General features: G+C 42.1%; 1 protein-coding gene across 4 annotated transcripts; it reads right to left on the bottom strand.

Annotated features, from left to right (window-relative positions):
- Positions 1-1,533: 1,533 nt before the first annotated feature.
- Positions 1,534-18,712, bottom strand: B3gnt5 (UDP-GlcNAc:betaGal beta-1,3-N-acetylglucosaminyltransferase 5). 4 transcript variants are annotated; one of them, XM_042699634.1, is made up of 4 exons: positions 18,435-18,712; positions 18,151-18,229; positions 14,311-14,417; positions 1,534-3,252 (listed from the first exon to the last, which is right to left on the bottom strand). In XM_042699634.1, the coding sequence occupies exon 4, from the start codon at positions 2,939-2,941 to the stop codon at positions 1,808-1,810; it is 1,134 nt and encodes a 377-aa protein (XP_042555568.1). In that variant the 5' UTR covers positions 2,942-3,252; positions 14,311-14,417; positions 18,151-18,229; positions 18,435-18,712; the 3' UTR covers positions 1,534-1,807. The 4 variants fall into 4 exon arrangements, with proteins under 4 accessions (XP_042555568.1, XP_042555567.1, XP_042555569.1 ...); XM_042699633.1 differs by lacking the exon at positions 18,151-18,229; XM_042699635.1 differs by lacking the exons at positions 18,151-18,229; positions 18,435-18,712 and adding an exon at positions 17,994-18,139.
- Between the last annotated feature and the right edge of the window lie 1,640 nt (positions 18,713-20,352).

Genomic DNA, 20,352 nt, shown 5'->3' with positions numbered 1-20,352 from the left:
TTCACTGCTTTTGCTGAAGTCACTATGAAGTCACTATTTTGGCCTTCCATATAATCTAGCAACAAACATCTGATTTTTTTCTGTACTGGCTGAGGGGAGGTGTAGGGTAGAGGGATGGAGGGATGGATCATGGCCACATTTTTATCCTGCTTTGTAAAATAAGTACAATTTACTTATTAGGTCTCTGATTACACAGAAGATTCAGCTTTACAAATGCTATCAATCTCACTCTGGCAACTTCTCCATCCCTTTTTACATTTTGTTTTCAAGCTTGAAATATTTAAAAGATTGTGATTTCTCTGATAGTTATTTGAGCAAAGAACAGATTGTTGCAGGTACTATAGCTTAATAGAATACTCTTCATTTAAAACTGTGAAGTGGGAAGCAAATACTGATTTATTCTATTGAGAAGGACCATATGTAAGTCTTGTAAGTTACAGAGGTAAGAGACTGATTTCTATGTGTGAGTAGCACTTGGGACTGAACCCAGGGCCTAGTTGGGCAAGCACTCTGCCATTGAGCTACACCTCCCCTCACCCTTACCTTTCCTTTAGAAATTTCCTTCATTATCATATTCTTGTGCACAAATAACATTCAAACAACTCCCTTGAACACAGACCAGTATTTAATATTTAAAAACCAATTGACAGGCCAGATGTCAGTGGCTCACATGTGTAATTCTAGCTACTTAGGAGGCAGATATCTGAGATTTCAAGGTTCACAGCCAGCCTAGGCAAGAAAGTCTGTGAGATTCTTATCTCCAATTAACCACCAAAAAGCCAGAAGTGGAGCTATTGTTCAAGCGGAAGAGAACTAGCCTTGAGCAAAAAAAGTTCAGGGATAGTGCCCAGTCTGTTCAAGCATTAGCACCCAAAAAAATTTGATGCATGATCCAGTTAAAATCAGCTAATTGCAATTAACAGTCTCTTTGGAAAAGGACCCTATGGGTGACTACGTTTCCATGTTGCATCATTTTCTAACATTAGAATAAATTCATCAAGTACCAGTTAGCATGACTTTCTCAAATTTCATACTAAATTTTGGAAGACAAAGAAGATAGAAATATATTTTAAATGATACCCACACTATCTAGGTAATTAGCTACATGGAAGTGACCATTAGGTGATTCCACTATTTATAATGAAATTGTAGAGCTTTCAACATAAGGACAAAAGACTTTACTGGCCTTGTGTCTTTTCCCCTGTGCCAGTGCTTGCCTGGCTTTCTTCCTCCAAGTGCTCTTTAACAAAAATAAACTGCAATACTTGAAATGCATTATAGTACATTCACTTAAGTTTCTTAGGAAGTTCTTTACATCTCAAATACGTATATGGCATAAACAAAGACTTGAATTTTGCATGAATTTTGTTTTAAATCAACAAACAGCCAGGCACCAGTGGCTCCCACTTGTAATCCTAACTGTTCAGGAAGTTGTGATCTGAGAATTGAGGTTCAAAACCAGCCAGATCAGGAAAAGTCCATGCGATTCTTATCTCCAATTAATCAGTGAAAAGATGGAAATGGAGCCGTGGCTCGAGTGGTAGAGCACTTGCCTTGAGTTTACAAGCTAAGGGATAGTGTCCAGGCCTTTAAAAAAAATACAAATTCCTTTTAATGAGTGTAGGCCATGAATTAGATGTTATATTGAACAGCCTGTGTAATCAAAGAAATATTCGGAGAGACTAGGCTTTCAAAATACCTCCATCTTTCACATTCATTTTACTTAGGGTGTAGACAAATATTGAAAGCTTTTTCCATCCAAGTTTGGCTCAGTGACAGGAAAACATTACAACATTCAAGTACTACATTAGGCAAAGGCAGCCCTGCAAGGATATGTGTCCTTATAGGCAAATCTACAAAGAAGAACTATCTTAATGAATCTGCAGTATATTTGACCAAAAAAACCCTTTGAAATACTCTTTACTTTTGGATCTGTAGCATCATTCCAAAGGTCTTGGAGATCTTTCACGTGGCCATGAGATGTCATCATTTTTTCATAGATGCAGGGATGATAAGGAGCTTTACCTTCTCCAGCAAAGAATACATGGTATTGTGGTACTATCCCCATTTTGTTGGCACAGAGGCCCATGAACACATCATCTATGTAGAGAGTAGAATTCAGGGTCAGTGAGGCCTCATGGACTTTAGCAGCTACATCACTGGAGATGACATAAGCCGCACCAGCTGTGTAATCAGGGTAAGCTGGCCACTGGTACATTTCATAGGAGACATAGTATTTGTTGCTTTTATCCCGAACAGGAGGGGAACCACGGTGGACCCGACCAATCCAAAAGTCCCGAACACCAATTTCTTCTAGATTTTGAAGGTATTCAATAAGATTTGGCATATGGATAAATATGTCATCATCAGCAGTCATCAGGAATTTGGCATGTGGACAAAACGTATTTGTCCAACTGAACTGCAAAAGTAATTTCAGAGTAAGATTGTAGAAAGAATCCACAAAGTCTTGCTGGATTATATCGTTGTATATTTGGTCTTCCCAAAGCAGTTGTCTCTGTAGTCCTTCTCCACTCAGTGGATTAGGAGTTCCTAGGGCAAACAGAGTTTTGATGTTGGCATTGAGTTGAGATCGAACATACTTCTCATTACCCCAGGTTTTTCTAATGGCCGAACGTCGGTTGTAGTTTTCAGGAGCCGTCTTTATAAACAGTAAAAGGAGAACATCTTGAGCTTGGCATTTCTCCTTGTGATTAATCAAGTATGGGTATCGAGGTCCCTCTAAGCCATACTTAAGTGAGAGGGTATCATTCACAAAGTCATAGCTATTTATGAGGTATCTGTAAGAGTAGGACTTCATATGACTCACAATGGAATTATCAATTGGTCCCCAAAAAACCATAAAACTTAGTATAAAACAAGTGGCAAATAACTGAAGAAACTGCTTTCTTTTGACTCTTCTGCCACTAACGAACATTCTCATGGTCCATTCGGTGTATTTTTATTGAAGATCCGTTTTAAATGGGTGCTTCCAGACCACAGAACTTAGTATTTTGTAGAAGAGATCTTTCTCTTAATACATGTCGGTTGTGAAAAAATGGAAACAGGTCTTCTTATTTCACACAATATTTTCTTTTAATACCATTGCTCTGGGGTTGCAAAAGAACAGAACACATCAGACATGGAGGACACTGGCACATGAAAATTCTTCCTCCTCGGCATCTTTCATTAAGTCTGGCAAGTGACCTCACGCAACTGCTCCAGAAGGTCTTTTCTTTGGACATGAGCTGCAATCTAGCAAAACAATAACAAGTCAGTGGCTTGCCAAGTTATCAGAAAGAAATGAATCATCATATTTCCTTAAACCAAATGTAATCTGGCTAATCCACACAGAAAGTTATACAGGTTTTAATAAGGTACAGAGGTATACTTTAGCAAGGCAAATGGTTGTTGTTTTATACTTTTTTTTTTTTTTTACAAAGATGTACAAGGAAAGAGAAAAAAGCTACTTAAGATTGTCTTCTTATTCAGAATATAGACATTCCTTTTTCTGCCCACACTTCAGGGGAGAAAAGTCACCCAAGTAGCTATTATCTTGTGTAGTTATAGTTCAGATGTCACGTGTCACAAAAATATGAGATGGATGAAACTAGTTATATAATCAAGGCAATATATCAATGAAGAGAAAATCCATGGCTATAGAGAATTCTTTGATGTTGCCAATCCTGGGGCTTGAACTCAGAGCCTGAGCACTGTCTCTGAGCCTTGTTTACTCAAGGCTAGCACTCTACCACTTGAGCCACAGCTCTACTGGCTTTTTTTTTGTTTTTTGGCAGTTGATTGGAGCTAAGAGTCTCATGGACTTTCCTGCGCTGGCTTTGAACCACCATCCTCAAATCTCAGTTTCCTGAATAACTTGGATTACAGGTGTAAGCCACCGGCACTAGACTTAGCAAAGAGTTCTTAAAGCTCACTTCAGACAAGGCAGGAGTTAGAACAGGATATCTTTTTTAAAAGCTGAGGTTTAAAGTAAAGGAGTTGAGCTTTGCTTGTCAAAACTATAATACAAACTCTAACCAAATTTATTTTATAATAAAGAATAAATAATTACAAAACGAATCAACTTTATTAAAATACTAATACTAAATGTTAATATTAAAATTAGTCATTTAAATACTTTAAACATCAGTATTAAAATTATTTTTAAAATTTAAAATTTTCAAAAAATTTAAGAAATATTAAAATTAAATACAATCTTAATATTAGAACTAGCTATTTGAATACTCCACATATCCACATTAAAATAGGTTAAATATTAAAATAGTAATAAATAGTAATATTTTAACATATTATTTCATACGCCCCAGATCTATACAGTCATCTTCCTTTGTATTTCTGTAAGCAAAGGGAAGAAGATGGAGTACTCAAATGCCATCTCCCACCCAGTGTTCCATCTTCTTCCTTAGCACCTATTTCTTTTTTTCCCCCCAATATTTTTTTTTGGGGGGGGGTCCAGTCGTGGGGTCTGAACTCTGGGCCTGGGCGCTGTCCCTCAGCTCTTCAGCTCAAGGCTAGCGCTCTACCACTTGAGCCACAGCACCACTTCCGGCTTTTTTCTTTTTGCTTATGTGGTTCTGAGAAATCGAACCCAGGGCCTCATGCATGCAAGGCAAGCGCTCTACTACTGAGCCACATTCCCAGCTCCCAAATATTTCTTTATTGAGATTACGTAACTATGTAACTTTCACAATACTGCGGCATAGATATACTTAGTAAAGTCACAAATACCTTTTAATCTTCACAATGATAGTCATCATTATCTTAATGTACATTGCTTATGAACTCTATGACCTTTAACAATAAAACTATTTCTTACAAATCGAGTGATATGTACATTTCCTTCCTTTTGCTTAGTTCACCTGTTCCCTCTTTCTCTCTCATTCCCTCCCTCCCACCATCACCCTTGAGTTTAGTTCATTTTCATCAATGTCCAGTGGAGCTGATGGGTTCCTTGGCTGTATTTTTTCACTGATTCTACTTTTCACTGATTCTGTGCTCTGTTCCCTTCCCTCAGATGTACACATGTATATACCATATATGAGGTAAATACAGAGCCATCTAAAAACGATAGGACAAATTAAAAACAGGGCCTTTGTTTCCTAATTTTTTGGGTTCTTTTCAGTATGCATATTATTCTATATACAAATGAAGAGGCTTAGCACCTATTTCTATCTTCTCTTTGTGCCTGTCAGCTACACCAGTAATCTGAAAGGCTCCCTTTTCCTCCTGTTCTATCAAATGGTTTTTCCACTGAGTCATTGCTCCATCCCTCTTCATCCTTTATATGTCGTTACCATTTCTCTCCCAGACTCACCCAGTATACAAACTAAAGGATCTCCTAACCTGTCACTCTAGCCAGTGAGCTTTTCTAAAACTCAGACTTAACCATGGGACCAAGTAAACCCTTCAAAGCTCATCTGAGCCTGACCACTGGTTAGTGACAACATGTACCCATGCCTGAGTTAGCATGGTGCTCAGAGCCTTTAAAGTTCTATATTTCCAGTGATTCCATCACACTATCTGGCTGATAGTGCAGCCACCTGGCTGTAAAGTGTACCCTGTCCTTTGTACAGCAGTGCTACAGCCAGTCATACCCTACCCGCTGTTGGTATGAAGTACACTCAAACCAGGTTCTAAAAGCACCCTTCTCTGGGAAGCTTATTTAGTGTCCCTGCTATTCCCCCTCCACAGATGGATCTTGTACTGCTCCTTCTGTGTATACCCTTCCGAAGACATTCTGACACTTAGAATAATACTTTAATCTAAGACATAATTTAATACTTAAATTTGATAAACACTTGCCAAATGTTGATGCAAAAAGCCACACTGGAGGGGCCTTGCACCAAAGTTCTGGCTACTAGAAAAGGAGCAAGGGTCATAACCAGAGTTGATCTGCATAGGCAAGCACTTTCCCCTAGGGCATAGATTTCAAAACTGAGAGTGCAACTTAGGAAGTCACAATCACTGACAGAGAAGAGAAAGCGGTACAGGTCTTGAGTTGTGAAACCGAGTTCTATGTACATACATTCAAGGCAATAAAGTTAAGTGCAGTAGTGTGCTTGACCATGAGAAGCCAGCTAGTATGCTCTAGGAAAGGTCAAGGTCAGCAATGGCCCTTGGATGGGGTGATGAGCTCTGGACTGGAGGTTCTAGAGGAGGAATGATAGGAGGAAGCACCAATTTCTGATGATAACATCTGCTGAAAGGTTGCAAAATGCTTTCATTCAGGAGCTACTTCCTTTCCCTCTTCCATAGTGCTCCCTCAAGTGAGGCCCATCTCTAAAGGGCAAAAGCAAGGGTTTTGTGCCTCCATAGCACATTTGGAAGTACTTGGTGGCTTAAAGTGTAGCAAGAGAGAATTTTTTAGACAGTGTCTCATTATGTGGCCCTACGGGGCCTCAAACTTGTGATCTTCCTGCCTTACCCTCAGGACTTCTAGATTATAGGTATGTGCTGCCATGTCAGCTGAGAATTCTCTGGAACGCATGCATTCCAGTACTAGGGCTTGAACTCATGGCCTAGGCACTATCCCTTAGCTTTCTTGCTCAAGGCTGACTCAACCGCTTGAGTCACAACTTCACTTCTGCTCAGGTTGGCTTCAAACTTTTGATTCAGATCTTAGCCTTCTGAATATCTAGGATTACAGGCATGAGCCACTGGTGCTCGGTGAGCATTCTTAATCTTTGTTAGAGTTTAAAACAGCCTGAGTATTTAAGAATTCTAAGAAAACCCTTGATTGAAACTAATATGCACTTTCCACTCTAATAGACCCCGGCAGAGGAACAAAAAATGTGAGTAGCCTTTGGAATCTGAGAGATTACAGGCAAAACTAACTTCCCAACTCTGAGCACTGCTGCTCAGGAAGTTCCAGTGCTAGTTTTCTGTATGCATGTTTACAGCTGTCTACAAACCTGAGCTTCTTACCTGTCAGGCCCTGAACCCATTTCCGCAGTGACTCACCCAAGACAGTAACATCTGTGTAATAAATCAGGTCTGTGACTCAGAAGTGGATGTGTTGCTGATGTTGCTACTACTGCTACTGGAAGCTAGAAGCTGGCTTTTAATATTTATTTTATTCCCTTCCCCATGATATATATGGATTTGCTTTGTTTCCCATATGTTTACATTGTTCCCTACTGACTCCAACAAGTCAAAATATCTTCTGAAAAATGACCAACAAACTGTCCAACAACCCAGGCTACTTAGTTCAGCTCAGCATGACAACTTCAAAAATAAGATTTCTTCCCAACTCTGCAGCCATTTGAATGGTCTAACCACAGTTTTACATACACTGTAGCAAATCTCACTGATTATCTGTGTACCCCATAGGTCACACCTGTAATCCTGGCTACTCAAGAGGCTGAGATCTGAGGAAAAAAGTTCAAAGCCAGACTGGACAGGAAAATCCATGAGACTCCTGTCTCTTGTTAATCACCAAAGAGCCAAAAGTGATATGGTCTATCACTTGTGGCTCAAGTGAAAGAGTGCTTGCCTTGAGCACAAAAACTCAGGGACAGAGCCCAGGCCCGAGTTCAAGCCCCAGGAACCACACACACACACACACACACACACAAGAAGACAAGAAAAAATATCCTACTAAAAATATTTGTATGATGAAGGAAAGATCTAGGAAAGACAAACTATTCATCCAGTATTCATTTATTATGGCAGCAAAAAAAAAAAATCATCCAAACTCTTCCTAACAGAATTGAGTCCCTGGGGGGCCTTTCCAAGGCCAGAGGAAGAAAAAAAAATAAGCACTTCTCTCCATCTTAACTCATGAACAAAGTAAATGATACTCTGCCCAGCTCTGGCTTTACTGATGGAGACCACAAAGGTTCAGCTGGTACAAGTATACCTTCTAGCTTCCTATTCAGAATGCAGGCCAGGCACTGGGGAAAAGCCAATAACTGCTGATTGGGTGGAAGAAAACTCCAGGCCTCTGGGGAAACAAAGCAGTAACAAATGCAGAGCTCAGCAGCCAGCCAGGACAGAGCGCTGTGGGCGCAGCTTCCTTTGTGTGCCCACTGCATGGCTCAGCGGCTGATCAACTGACTGGAAACCAGGATCACCACTGTTTCATTGAATGTGCTCAGGGAAAGCCTTACCTCACTTGAGTTTGCTGATTTAATCTACCTATCAGATGCAAATATCAATAAAATGATAAGTGAAGGGAAATAAAAATGATAGATTAGCCTACTGAAAATATGAACCAGAGCAAAGGAGAGAATGGGACAAAGAATTTCTGAGAAGGAAATATGCTAATGTATTTAGGTTTCTACTTGGACTAGGGGAAAGGAACTGCTATGCTTGTATTATTTTCTCTTTGATAAAAGTTGTTTGAAAAACAAAAGCAAGAACACATCAGAAAAAAAAAATAGGTGGTACACAACACTCTAATACTTTCCAGTCTGGGAGTTGTGCCCCTCAATTATTCAAAATGAGAATTTCTTCACATGTAAGACAGTTCTTTTTGATTTTTGGTGTTGTTACTGTTTGTTTTTGTTGTGAGACAGAGTCTCACTCAATCTTGATTCAGCCTTACAAGTCCTGAGATTACAAATACTTACCACTGTACCTGGTTTACAAGAGCCCTCCTTAAAATTCTCCAGGTAAACAAACAAATAAATAGAAAATTTTAAAAAACCCATAGCCTTAGTGTATCTAGTTTCCCTGCCAGAATCTTTATTTTTTCCTACTGTACCCTAGCTGTTAACTCATTTCCTTGTAGAGTGTAACCCTGAAATTTTATGCAAAACCTGCTGGAAATTTTATGCAAAACCTGCTGGAAATTTTGAAGTGTTAATTAAGGTGGTAAGGTCTTCATTGACCTTGAAGTTCCAGTTAAACCACCTCAGCCTGTGTAAGCCATTGCACTGGAAGAACATGAAGTGGTCTTTCATAGCTTTTCATCTTAAAGCATTTATTTGAGATGAGACGTCTTCCTACATTAAAAAAAAAAAGTTTCTATGGCCAACAATGGCAACAGTGGTAAAGTACAAACACTGTCAGTAATACTTTGGGAGATAACTCCAAGCACAAGAGTCTCAAGAGTAGTAAAACTAGTAAGCATCAATTAGGAGGTTTTAGGAAGGCCTGAGGACAACCAGGGTCTGGTGGATGCAGGAGGAATAATTGCTGAGGAGAAAGGAAAGAATTTCTATTTGAGAAATAGAAATATATTTGAAGCAAGGAGAACCTTGAAAATTAGGCAGAAGCGCTTCTGTTTGTAGTGATCACTCCCTTACTCAGCATCTTTTTAAGTTGGAGCAAAAGAGATTAGACCAGCAGTAGGGTTTCAGGGTGGAACACAAAGTGTTCCAGGATGTCAGTTTATCAGGACTGTATGCTGAGGCAGGACATGGTGGAGAAGGTATAGTTCAGTGTGGTGGAAGTACAGACAGAAGGAATGTGTACTAACTACCTTCTGATGCCAAAATGAAATGCCAAATGTATTATCTATCTTCTGATGCCAAAGTGAAATACCAAAATGAAATGACCTAGAATGGGGAGGAAAGGAAAATGAGAAATGAAAGGCAATGCACATATTACTGGCAGAGAAAAACGGGTTTCCTGAGTTAGAAATAAGATAGGTTGCAGTTGGCCTTAGACTTGGATTGAATTTGAACTACTGGAGAAACAACAAGGTACAGATATCCAACAGGTAAACTAAAGTTAAATCTAGACGAGACTGAAGATCCAGGTGGGCATTCTAAGCATGAAGATGGCTGAGTCCATGAATATGGGTAAATTCTCCAGAGGGAGATGAGCAGAAGGATCAGGAAGAAAAATGAACTGAGGGGAAGGAGAAAAAAGGGAAGAGTCATTTTAAAGAGACAGTTGATGAGAAAATTAAGGAGGGGTTCACCCAGTTAGAATGGAAAAGCAACATACACAAATCCTTATTATCATGGAACTCAAAGTGGAGAAGACACACACTGATGGAATTTGAGTTGTGCTGAACATGGAATACTCCCTATATGGGGTCAGACTGAGGCTAGGGAAAGAATCTTCCAGGGGAAACACCACTGACTCATGTGTGAAGGCCAAGTAATTTCAGATAGAAAAAGCCAGAGGGTTATAATTTCAAATTGTATAGATCTGTTTCTGTCTATATTTCTTTTTTAGGAGGGTGTGTGCCAATATTAGGGCTTGAACTCAGGGGCTGGTGCTGTCTCTTAGCTTTTTCACTCAAGGCTAATGCTCTACCACTTAAGCCAGAGCTCCACTTCAAGCTTCTTGATACTTATTTATGGATTGTGGTTCAAAGCCAGCCTGGGCAGGAAAGCCCATGTGACTCTTAATTTTCAATTAACCACCCAAAAAGAGCTGGAAGTGAAACTGTGGCTCACAGTAGAGCCCTAGCCTTAAGCACAAAAGCTCAGGGGCTGGGAAGGTGGCTCAGTGGTAGAGTGCTTGCCTTGCATTCATGAGGCCCTGGGTTCAATTCCTCAGCACCACATGAGCAGAAAAAGCCGGAAGTGGCGCTGTGGCTCAAGTGGTAGAGTGCTCGTCTTGAGCTGAAGAGCTGAGGGACAGCACCCAGGCCCAGAGTTCAGGCCCCATGACCGGGGGGAAAAAAAAAAAGTGACATGTCAGCCAGGAGCAGTGGCTCAGCCTATAATTCTAGGTACTTGGAAGGCTAAGTCAGGAGGACTGATTTGAGACCAACTTGGGCTAAAAAGTTCATGACACCCTACCTTAACAGAAAACAACAACAACAACAAAACTGTCACCTACTTTCATGCCAGCTACGGCAGAAAGCAGAAATGGGAAGAATTTCAATCCAATCTGGCCAAGGACAAAGTAAGAAGACCCTCTCATTCTCAAATAACCAAAGCAAAAAAGAGATGGAGGTGGGACTCAAGTTGTTACAGAGTACCTGCCGAGCAAGTGCAAGAGTCTGATTTCAAACTCCAGTACTGGAAAAAAAAAAATACTTATAAAAGATGACTAGATTCTAATAACATTCCTCCAGTCAGTAAGTCGAGTTTTCTTGGTCTTAATACGTCATGCCATTTGCATTTAAACTTTGATTACTCAAAGTCCCATGTGAGAGATAATTTATAGTTGTCATTCAGGCATAACTCAAAAGAAAGAGGGATACAATTTTCTGTAATGGCACAGCGGATCACTAGTTGGTACTAATTGTTCTATTCTATGTGCTTAGGAAAGAAGGGAGCAACCTGAAATTTTATATCCTTTCATACTATTCTTGAATTAAAGAATATAAGTCCTATAAAAAAGGAAAAATTTTACCAGCAGCTGTCTTCAGGTATTTCTGTGGGTTGTGACTTTAGCCATAAAACTTTAGCTGAAGCCATGACCAAATGGTAGAAGCCCTTTGTTTGTAGTTACTATCTTCCCACAAAGAATACATTTATAAATTTACTTCTCGATTCAGTGTTAGTTCAAAGACTAAATTCCAGTGCAGTGAGCATGGTGGCTATGGACATGTTACAAAAAAAATCTATCATGTAGTTAAGAACCTCATTTATGTAAATTAATTTATCTGTTTCCTTACAAAGCAAATGTCTGTGCAGATTTCTATTGACCGGTTGTGAAGGAGATAAAGGGAGAAGTAGCAAATGAAGAAATAGGTGAAGAAAAATCCTGCCTGACGTGAAAGTTCTTAGAGCAGTATTATATTGCAGATTGGTTGTAGTAAGTCATGAAAATTTCTCAGTGATTATGGGGAATTTGACATAGAAAAGATGAAAATATTAAGCAGTCAAACATTTGCTTTCTGAAAGCTGGCCTTTGGAACTTGTGGTTACCACACAGTTGTTTGGGTTGACTAGGCTGTTCGCTCTTTAAATGTTCTTGTCAGTTTTTCCTGGTCTACTGAAGACACAAACTTCTTTATACATGCTAGCAATAGTTACTAACAAGAACATGTTTTCTACACTTCAGGTATTGTACATACCCAGTAACTCTAAGCCTGGCAACAACCTATCAGTGAGAAATGAGCTTCCCATTTTGCATAAGACACTGAGGCATGGAGATACCAGGTTAACAATTTAACCTTCATAAATTCCAGGCCCCCAGGCAGTTCACAGCAGCTGACCAGTTCCAGCCAGTCTCCAGCTGTTCACTGCCCTTCCACTCTACCAGAGATCTTCCCAGAAGGAGAGAGGAGGGAAGTAGGTAGAGCAAGGAAAGAGCATCAACCAGGAATTTGCTTCATATCTGATGTTTGGAGACATTTATGATTTGTCACCTCCTGCATTTTCTTGGTGCTTTTTCACATTTGCTTTACTAACGTAAACTTTTTCCTAGCCCTCATGGACTCAATTTTCCCACCCTCCTTTTTTTTCCCTTCTTTGTCCTAATAGCACTAGACAGTGGGCAAAAATGAATGGCCTTTTGAATCTATGTCCTTTGTGCCCAAAGAAGTTGAAAGAATCTATGGACAGTGATTCAAAGTGACAGAGTAGAGGGATAGGGAAGAGAAAAGAAGGGAGAAGGCAGTGAAGGAAAGAGAAATTCAAAGTGAATTTTGATGACAATCACTCAATTATTGGGTAAATTAAAAGCTGAAGAGTCATACACATAGAAATCATGCCTTAGCCCTGGAAAAACTAACATTCTTTTATGAAAAAGCAGTATGTCTGGGAGCTAGTGGCTCATGCCTATAATCCTAGCTCCTAAGGAGGTTGAGATCTGAGGATCAAGAATCAAAGCCAGACTAGGCAGACAACTCTAAGAGATTCTTATCATCAATTAAACGGCAAAAAACCAGAAGTGGAGCTGTGGTTCATGTGTTAGAACTCCCGCCTTGAGAAAAAAAAACAAAAACAAGCAAGAGCAGGAGGCCCTGAGTTCAAGCCCCAGTACCAGCACCAAAGAAACCCCTCCCCAAATCCAGAAGTATCTAAATTTTTCCTCAGTAATAACATGAAAAACTTCAAAAATATATTCAAAACTGGCTTATAAAATGACAGGCAAAAAAGTGAATATGCTTCACCAATGCAAATCAGTTACCTAACAGCCAGTGCTATACATTTAATAGAATATAAAACATGCTAAAAATTGCCACACTCCTGGCCCCACCCCTGCCACTCTCTAGGGCTCTATACACATCATGACTGCTTTATCTGGGATACTAGAAGACCAACATTCATTCAGAATAGGATGTTTCAAACATTCTTGAGATCTCTTAGGATTCAGAAAAACTGACCAAGGTACATTTGAAATCAATTATCTCCACATATGCAGACTAGATGTTGCATTCCAGTTGGGGGAAGGGGAGGCTGTGGAAAATTCATCCAGAATCTGACATCCGAATCCCAATTGTTAAACCATGAGCACTATGGGGGATTGTCAGAGGAGGATGGCTTTGTGGGCGGTTTGACAAAAAAGCAGGGCCCAGTCGTGTCTGGAATTCAAATGTGGTTTGAGGAGAAAGAAAAAGAGACAGTTCAGAAAGAAAGACAGTAAGTAACAGGGAGCATTAAGCTGGTTGATAAGGGTAAAGTGGAGAGATCAAGCAGAAAGACGTTCCCAGAGAGATCAGTATAGGAATTTTTGAAAGCCCAGAAGAGGAAAGAGCTGTGGCTAGGAGGAGATGGTGAAAAGCATTTAGAGCCATTAGAGCTGGGAGCTGATGGCTCACGCCTGCCTGTAATCTTAGCAATTCAGAGGCCTGAGATCTGAGGATCACAGTTCTAAGCTAGTCTGGGCAAATAAATCTGTAAGACTTATCTCCACTTAATCAGTAAAAAGCTGGAAGTAGAAATGTGGCTCAAGTGATAGAGTACCAGCTTTGAGTGAAAAAAGCCAAAGGAGCAAAAGGCCCTGAAATCAATCAAGAGCAGTACCAACCCCACAAAAGGTAATTAGAGAGGCTAGTTCCTATCATGGTAAGAAAAGTGGGGATTCACAAGTACCATAATGTTAATGTGCTCTTTGCTTGTGGCTCAATGGTAATCCATATGTCTCATTATGAATATTGCACCTAGAAACATTTGATTGAGGGGTTGCCACAGAACACAAAAAGCAAAGGGTAGCATAAACCTAAGAGTACAATGGCTAGGAGTAGGGCTCAAATGGTAGATCTCTTACCTAGTATGCATGAGGCACTAGGTTCAATCACCAAAGGAAAAAAAGTATAATATATAAAAAGTATTATATATACATACACACACACACACACATAGTGTAGCTCAGTAAGCAACACGTATTATGTATGTTAACTATCATTTATGAAGTACCTGTCTTGTTCAGGGCATTACATTGGGCAACTGTGAGAATGAGTAAAGCCTAGATTTTATAAGTTCAATAAATACTAACTTGTCACATACTGCCACAGGCAGGATGTTAGGATGACTTAAGAGCTGCTTCAAGTAGATCCTTTACCAAAGCATCAACAATGGTTGGCTGCAACCTGGAACTTGTACCTGAGGGAGGCAAGAGAGAGTAGGAAAGATGAGAGTTTATATTTTGAGAAAAATGTATATTTATTATATTCCCATTTTATGGTCTTGTGCTCTTGGACTTATTTCTGAGCTACATGCACATGTTTTCTGAGGATCATTTGAAATCACTTAGAGACAAAGAATGATCCACATCAGATATTGACTATGTGCCAATTTCCTTTCTCTAGAAACCATTCATACATCTTTACCATAATAGGTGAGTTAATACATGAGGTTTTAAAGGTTATTATTCTTCAAGTTGCTTATCTAGAGTTGGGTGCTAGTGACTAGCACCACCTGTAATCCTAGCTACTGAGGATGCCGAGATCTGAAGCCAGAGTTTCACAGAAAAGTCTGTGGGACTCTTATTTTCTAATTAATGAGCAAAAAAGCAGGAAGTGAAAGTGTGTGGCTGAAGTGGTAGAGCACTAGCGTTGAGTGGAAAAGGAAAGCTCAGAAACCTGAGTTTAAGCCCAGTACCGGGGGGAAAAGCTGAGCTATACTCCTAATATTCTTCTCAAAAAATTAATTATATGAATTTTTTAAATGCTGATTTGATTGCTAACTGCTATTTAACACAAAAGTATCATTCCTAAATGAGTATCATCTTCAATTAGTCTTGACAGGGAAAAAATACTATGGTTCTCACAAGCACTTAAAACACCTTTTAATGAAGATGACACAGACATAAAACTATAAGGCCTTGTCAGTTATGAAGACTGAAACCCGAGTTACAGCCCTGTCAACTTTAAAGAACAAAGCCCAAGTGGACTCAACTTTTTAAGCTTATTTTGCTTATAGCCCTATCTGAGTTGAAAGACTCTAGAAAGAGCTGCCGGAAAGATAAAATATGAAAGCTTACATGGACCTTAGGCTACATTACAAACTTTTAAATTTGACCTTTCGAAGTTTTGTTGCCTGCAGACTTAGAACATTCTCTTCTATCATGAACTGGCTTTGAGGTATAACAGACTTCACTACAGAAGATAAATCTTCAACATTTGTAGCATCAAAATGTAGTAACTGTTTTATTTATTTAATTCATATCTTTCTTGATAAGATTTTTATCTATAAATTTTTAAATCCTTATATCCCACATATAAAAATTAATGCATAATAGGTACTGTACATTGTAAGGGAAGTATGCAATTCTAGATTTACACTGATCTGCTACGTCGTTTCTGCCATATTTGATGTCAAATGGCAGAGCTTTTAGTTTTTGTGCCAGTACTGGGAATTGAACTCAGGGTCTGGGCACTGACTGTAAGTTTTTTCACTTAATACCAGTGTTCTTCCACTTGAGCCATAGCTCCACTAATGGCTTTTTGGTGGTTTAGTAGAGATAAGAGTCTCAAGGACTTTTTGCTCAGCTGCCTTAGGACTGGGATCCTCAGATCTCAGTTTACAGAGTAGCTAGGATTACAGACGTAAACCACTGGTGCATATCAATAGAGGTCTTTTACTAATCTGCTTAGATCTGTTCAACTGATCACAGAAAATTCCTCCAGTTTAAGATACATTCCTTGTTTGTTACTTTAAGCAACCACTTCCTTCTGACTTTCTCCTAGTTTTTCCTTCCCTAGTAATTATGTTCTGAAATGCATATTCTAATGCAATTGGGCCTCAGAAAGAACTCAAGCCTTCAGAGTTTGAAGGTCACCAAGTGCAGATTCTAGCTAAAGTGGCCTATTTTAAAAGATGACCTATTTCAAAACCCATGAGTTATTATTCAAGCTGTTCTATATTTAAAAATTAATGTTGTTTCTTTTTACTACAAATCTCACCGAGTGTCTTATAAAAAGGAAAGTTTGTTTTCCATTTTAATAAATTACAATGTAACTTCTTTTGTTGGTTGTGGGGTTTTTTTTGGGGGGGGGCGGTTGTTTGCTTCTTTGAGATTTTTGAATGGGGCCTGGACTTCATTTTGAAAATTCATTCTCATCTGAGTTTTCATTGTGGCAGAAGCAATCTATACAGACTACCTTCCTTTTCATTTGTCACTTCCTGAGGAAGTTTCTGTGAGTCCCAGTGGGAGAACTTTACCCTGTCCTAACATTAATCCCAACCTTCTTTTTTCCTCTATTTGGGGGGGGGGGGGGCGGGGGCAGTACGGGAGACCAATATCAATCGCTTCATGATGAGCCTTTGGAGGGCTGATGAGGCCGAGTTGGCCTCATTTTAAGTGGACACCTCATGTATGTGATCTAGTGCAGGGAAAGAGAGTGAAAGATACAAGACAAAGAAAGGAGAGAAACTTTAGGTACTAGCCCTTTAGGTATTTAATGGAAACCCTTCAGGTATTTTATTTATTTATTTATTTTGGCTTTAAAAGCGGAATCACCCTCCCCGCCCCCCCCCCCCCCCCCGCACTGTACTCCCCAGCAAGTTTCCCGCCTCCTGTGACAAGACACAAATTCTACCCTAGAGTTAAAACAAACCTCAGCTGCTCATCTCTAGCATTCATGGTGGGATCGTTTCTGAGACAGCACTTAACACACCTATCTTCAATCATCCTTTTTCTGGGTCAATTTCAGCTTCTCACATCCCTTTCCCCATCTCCATAGGGACCAGGCAAGGTTTCCCAAAATAAAGGCACAGAGGAGCAAATCCAATTCGAATAGATGTTCTTTCATTAGAGAATTACCATAAATATAAACTCCGTGGCCCCGGCCAACCACCCTGGGGTGACACCACCAGTGTCCCTTTAACAAGATCCAGAGCCCAGCCCTGGCAAAGAATACGGAGCGGCGGGCGGCAAATGTAAAGTTGTTACTTGTACCCGCGCGCGGCATCGGAAGTGACTGCCATGGCGGGATGCTGAGTAAAGTCTGGCGTCGGGAACCTAAAGTGTGGCCGCGACTTCCCCTCCAAGCACGAAAGAGATCTTCCTTTCCCAGTGTCCCCCACCCGCCCACTTCCCGGTCTGGATCTCGCCCCGTGTCCCCGTCCACCGGTTTCCAAACCCACGCCAGGCTTTCTGCGGGATTCCGCCCTGCCGTCTGACGGTGGCGGCAAGCGCGGGACCCCGCTGGAGGCCAAGGCTCCGGCTCTCAGGCTAGACCCCGCCTCGCCAGAGGCCATCCGGAGGGATCCGGCCCTGGAAAGGTGCGCCACCGACCTCCGCCCGGGCCCGACCCCACCAGGCCACCGCGGTGGACCCGCGCCTCCGGCCGGCGGGAGCGAACAAAGACGCCGCGGCGGGGAGCGCGCCCCGAGTCCCCGCCGCGCCTCGGGACGCGGGGAGTCCAGGCCAGGGCCCGCAGATCCTGCCCGGCTTCTCCCACGCGGAGCCCGCGCGTGATCCGCCCGCGCGTCCCGGTACAGCCTGGTGTCCCCGGATCCACCCCCTGGGAACCGGAGCGCCCTCACCTCCGCGCCAGCGCCCCCCTCCCCGCCTCACCCCGCCCCCGCCGAGCAGCCCCCGGCGACCCTGCGGTGCGCAGCCCCGCTGCCCGGCGGGAGGGCCCGGGAACCGACCCCAGCCGGCCGCACAAAGAAAGACCGTCCGCGGACGCACCCCGCCCCGCGAGCAACAGCCGGGCGCTACGGGCGACCCACCGAGGGGCCGCGGGCCACGCTTGGAGGCGGTCCGCGGCTGGGCTGGGTGTTCGGCCAACAGCGCCTGTCCGAAACTAGTGGCCTCGGCGCGGCTCCTCCGCTTGGAGCGTTTGTTGCACTCCAGACGCATTTGTTGGGTTCAGCAGCGGTTACTCACTCGGGGTTCTAAGTTTTAACTGAGTTGCAGTTCTGCGATCGCTGTGGTTAAGTCGGGGTCTCGTGTCGGCTGTGAGCTTCTGGGGGTCCGAATAACAAAGGAAGGAAACCCGGTTTGCGTGCAACTGTGGCAGCACTGCAATGGTCCGGAGTGTGTGAGAGTGTGTGTGTGTGCGCGCGCGCGCGTGCAATACACCCCTTCCCCCCACCCCCGGCCATCACCCCCGGTGGCTTGCCCACCATACTCGGGATAGCTGCAACCAAGGCTTTAAAAGCAAAACTCACCTGCGCACCCCAGCTCTCCATCCGAGACGGAGACCGGCTTTTCTCCGCACGGCGGAGCGAAAAGTTAACTGTCTCCGAACACAACTTTCGGGCTTTAAATCTCCTGCGAAGACCCGGGGAGCCAGCGCTGAGCTTGGCCCTTGTCCCAGCCAGGAGCTGGCTGGAGCCGGGTGGAGCACCCAATCAGGGGCTGAGGCCGGGGCGGGGACGCCGCGGCCGCCGGAGCTCCCCTGGCCGCGCGCCGCCTGCACCTCCAGGCGTCAGAGCCGAAGCCTCGCTCGGCCCCGCCTGTCCAGTTGCCACCACCAGGCCGTGTTTGTGAAGGTGAAGAGCCCCGCCCCACGTGTTCTGTCTGTGGATGAGACTCCCGGAAGTGACACCCACCCGGCGCGCGTTTTCAGGTACTTGGACTGGTTGACTCAGAGGACCAGATGTGAGCCAAAAGCCGCATGAATGTCCTCTTTCAGCTGTCTTCCCCATGCATGGAACTAGACATTATCAGAAGACCGTAGACATCTCCGGGAGGAAGGATCTACTAAATAAATCCTTTATGCATTTGGTGGCTCATTGCTAGAACTTTGTTCTAGGCCTCTCCTTACTCAACAAAACATTACCATTCAACAGAAGGCACTTTGGGTCTGTTTTCATAATCACATATATTGCTGAACAGGAGAGAAAAACAAAGAATTTCATCAACTACTTCACTAAAAGAAAAGCTTTGGGTTTCTTACTTATAAAAGGAACAATGATGATTCGAAGTAGTTGCTAACAGAATTTATATTTCTTCTTATTTCAATATTTATTTATTGGACAAGATCTAGTTATGTATCCCCAGCTGGTCTCTAACTCATAATTCTCCTTCCACAGCCTCCCAACATCCTGCGATTACAGGCATGTACCATATGCCTGACTGGTATTTGTTATTTCAAACTAGACTTCCTGGACATTTAGTAATTGCTTCTTAAAAGTTCTTCAGTATATTTTTAATTATGAAAGTCTTGTCATTTATTACAAATGGCATGGCTTGGCTGTTATTACTTCAGGGTCTGTAATATAAGCACATTAACCATGGGCAGAAATGTGACTTCTAAGTGAGTCTGTGACAGTGACCCATGAATAGACCAACTCACTCTCAATACAGAACTAATTATATCCTTTCCTTGCTAAAATTCTGACTGTAATCCTATATTCATTTCTTCCCTGCTAGCATATGTATATTTGATCCCTATAGCGTCAATTATGAATTTTGTTCCTTTCCAAACATTAAGAACTGGGCTCCAAGGCCTCCTGCCTGTAATCCTAGCCGCTCAGGAGGCTGTAATCTGATGATTGAGATTCAAAGCCAGCCCAGGCAGACAACTCCATGAGACTCTTGTCTCCAGTTAACTAACAAGAAGTCAGAAGTAGAGGTTTAGCTCAAATGGTAGACCATCAGCCTTGAGCGGCAAAAAGCCAAGTGAGAGTCCAAGACCCTGAGTTCAAGCCCCAGTATCTACCTTTAAAAAGAAAACAAAACCCTAGATTCAGTGTCAGCATTTGTAAGTTCCTCCTGCAGGAATATATGAAACTGTATAAGTGAACTCCAAATTGATACAGATTGGTACATATACAATCTATGTACAGAGAAACATAACAGATAAATGATTTCACAAGCAAGTCACCAGATGGATGAGAAAATAGGGGTTTCCGGAGGTAGAGACTAGAAAACGCAAGTTGAGGAAGGAAAGTGGCCCAGGAGGCCTGTTCTGAGGCCCTCATATGTATATGGGGCTTGATACCTGTGCATACTCACAACACAAGGAAACAAAAAAGGAAGTCTTTTTGCCCATCTGGGAAGGGTTCCTACAATAGACTAGCTCCCTCCCACACCTCAGAGATTCCATGGCATGGCACTCTTAACTCATTGCAGTGCCTGAAG

The sequence above is a fragment of the Dipodomys spectabilis genome, unplaced genomic scaffold (genome assembly GCF_019054845.1).
Source record: "Dipodomys spectabilis isolate Male_0828 unplaced genomic scaffold, ASM1905484v1 ptg000260l, whole genome shotgun sequence".
Classification (NCBI taxonomy): Eukaryota; Metazoa; Chordata; class Mammalia; order Rodentia; family Heteromyidae; genus Dipodomys; species Dipodomys spectabilis.
The sequence above is the reverse complement of the archived record's forward strand: the minus strand, read 5'-3'. Positions and strand labels throughout refer to the sequence as shown.

Bases quoted from the DNA above. Each gene is read 5' to 3' on its own strand.
- B3gnt5 (XM_042699634.1), bottom strand. From the start codon at position 2,941: ATGAGAATGTTCGTTAGTGGCAGAAGAGTCAAAAGAAAGCAGTTTCTT.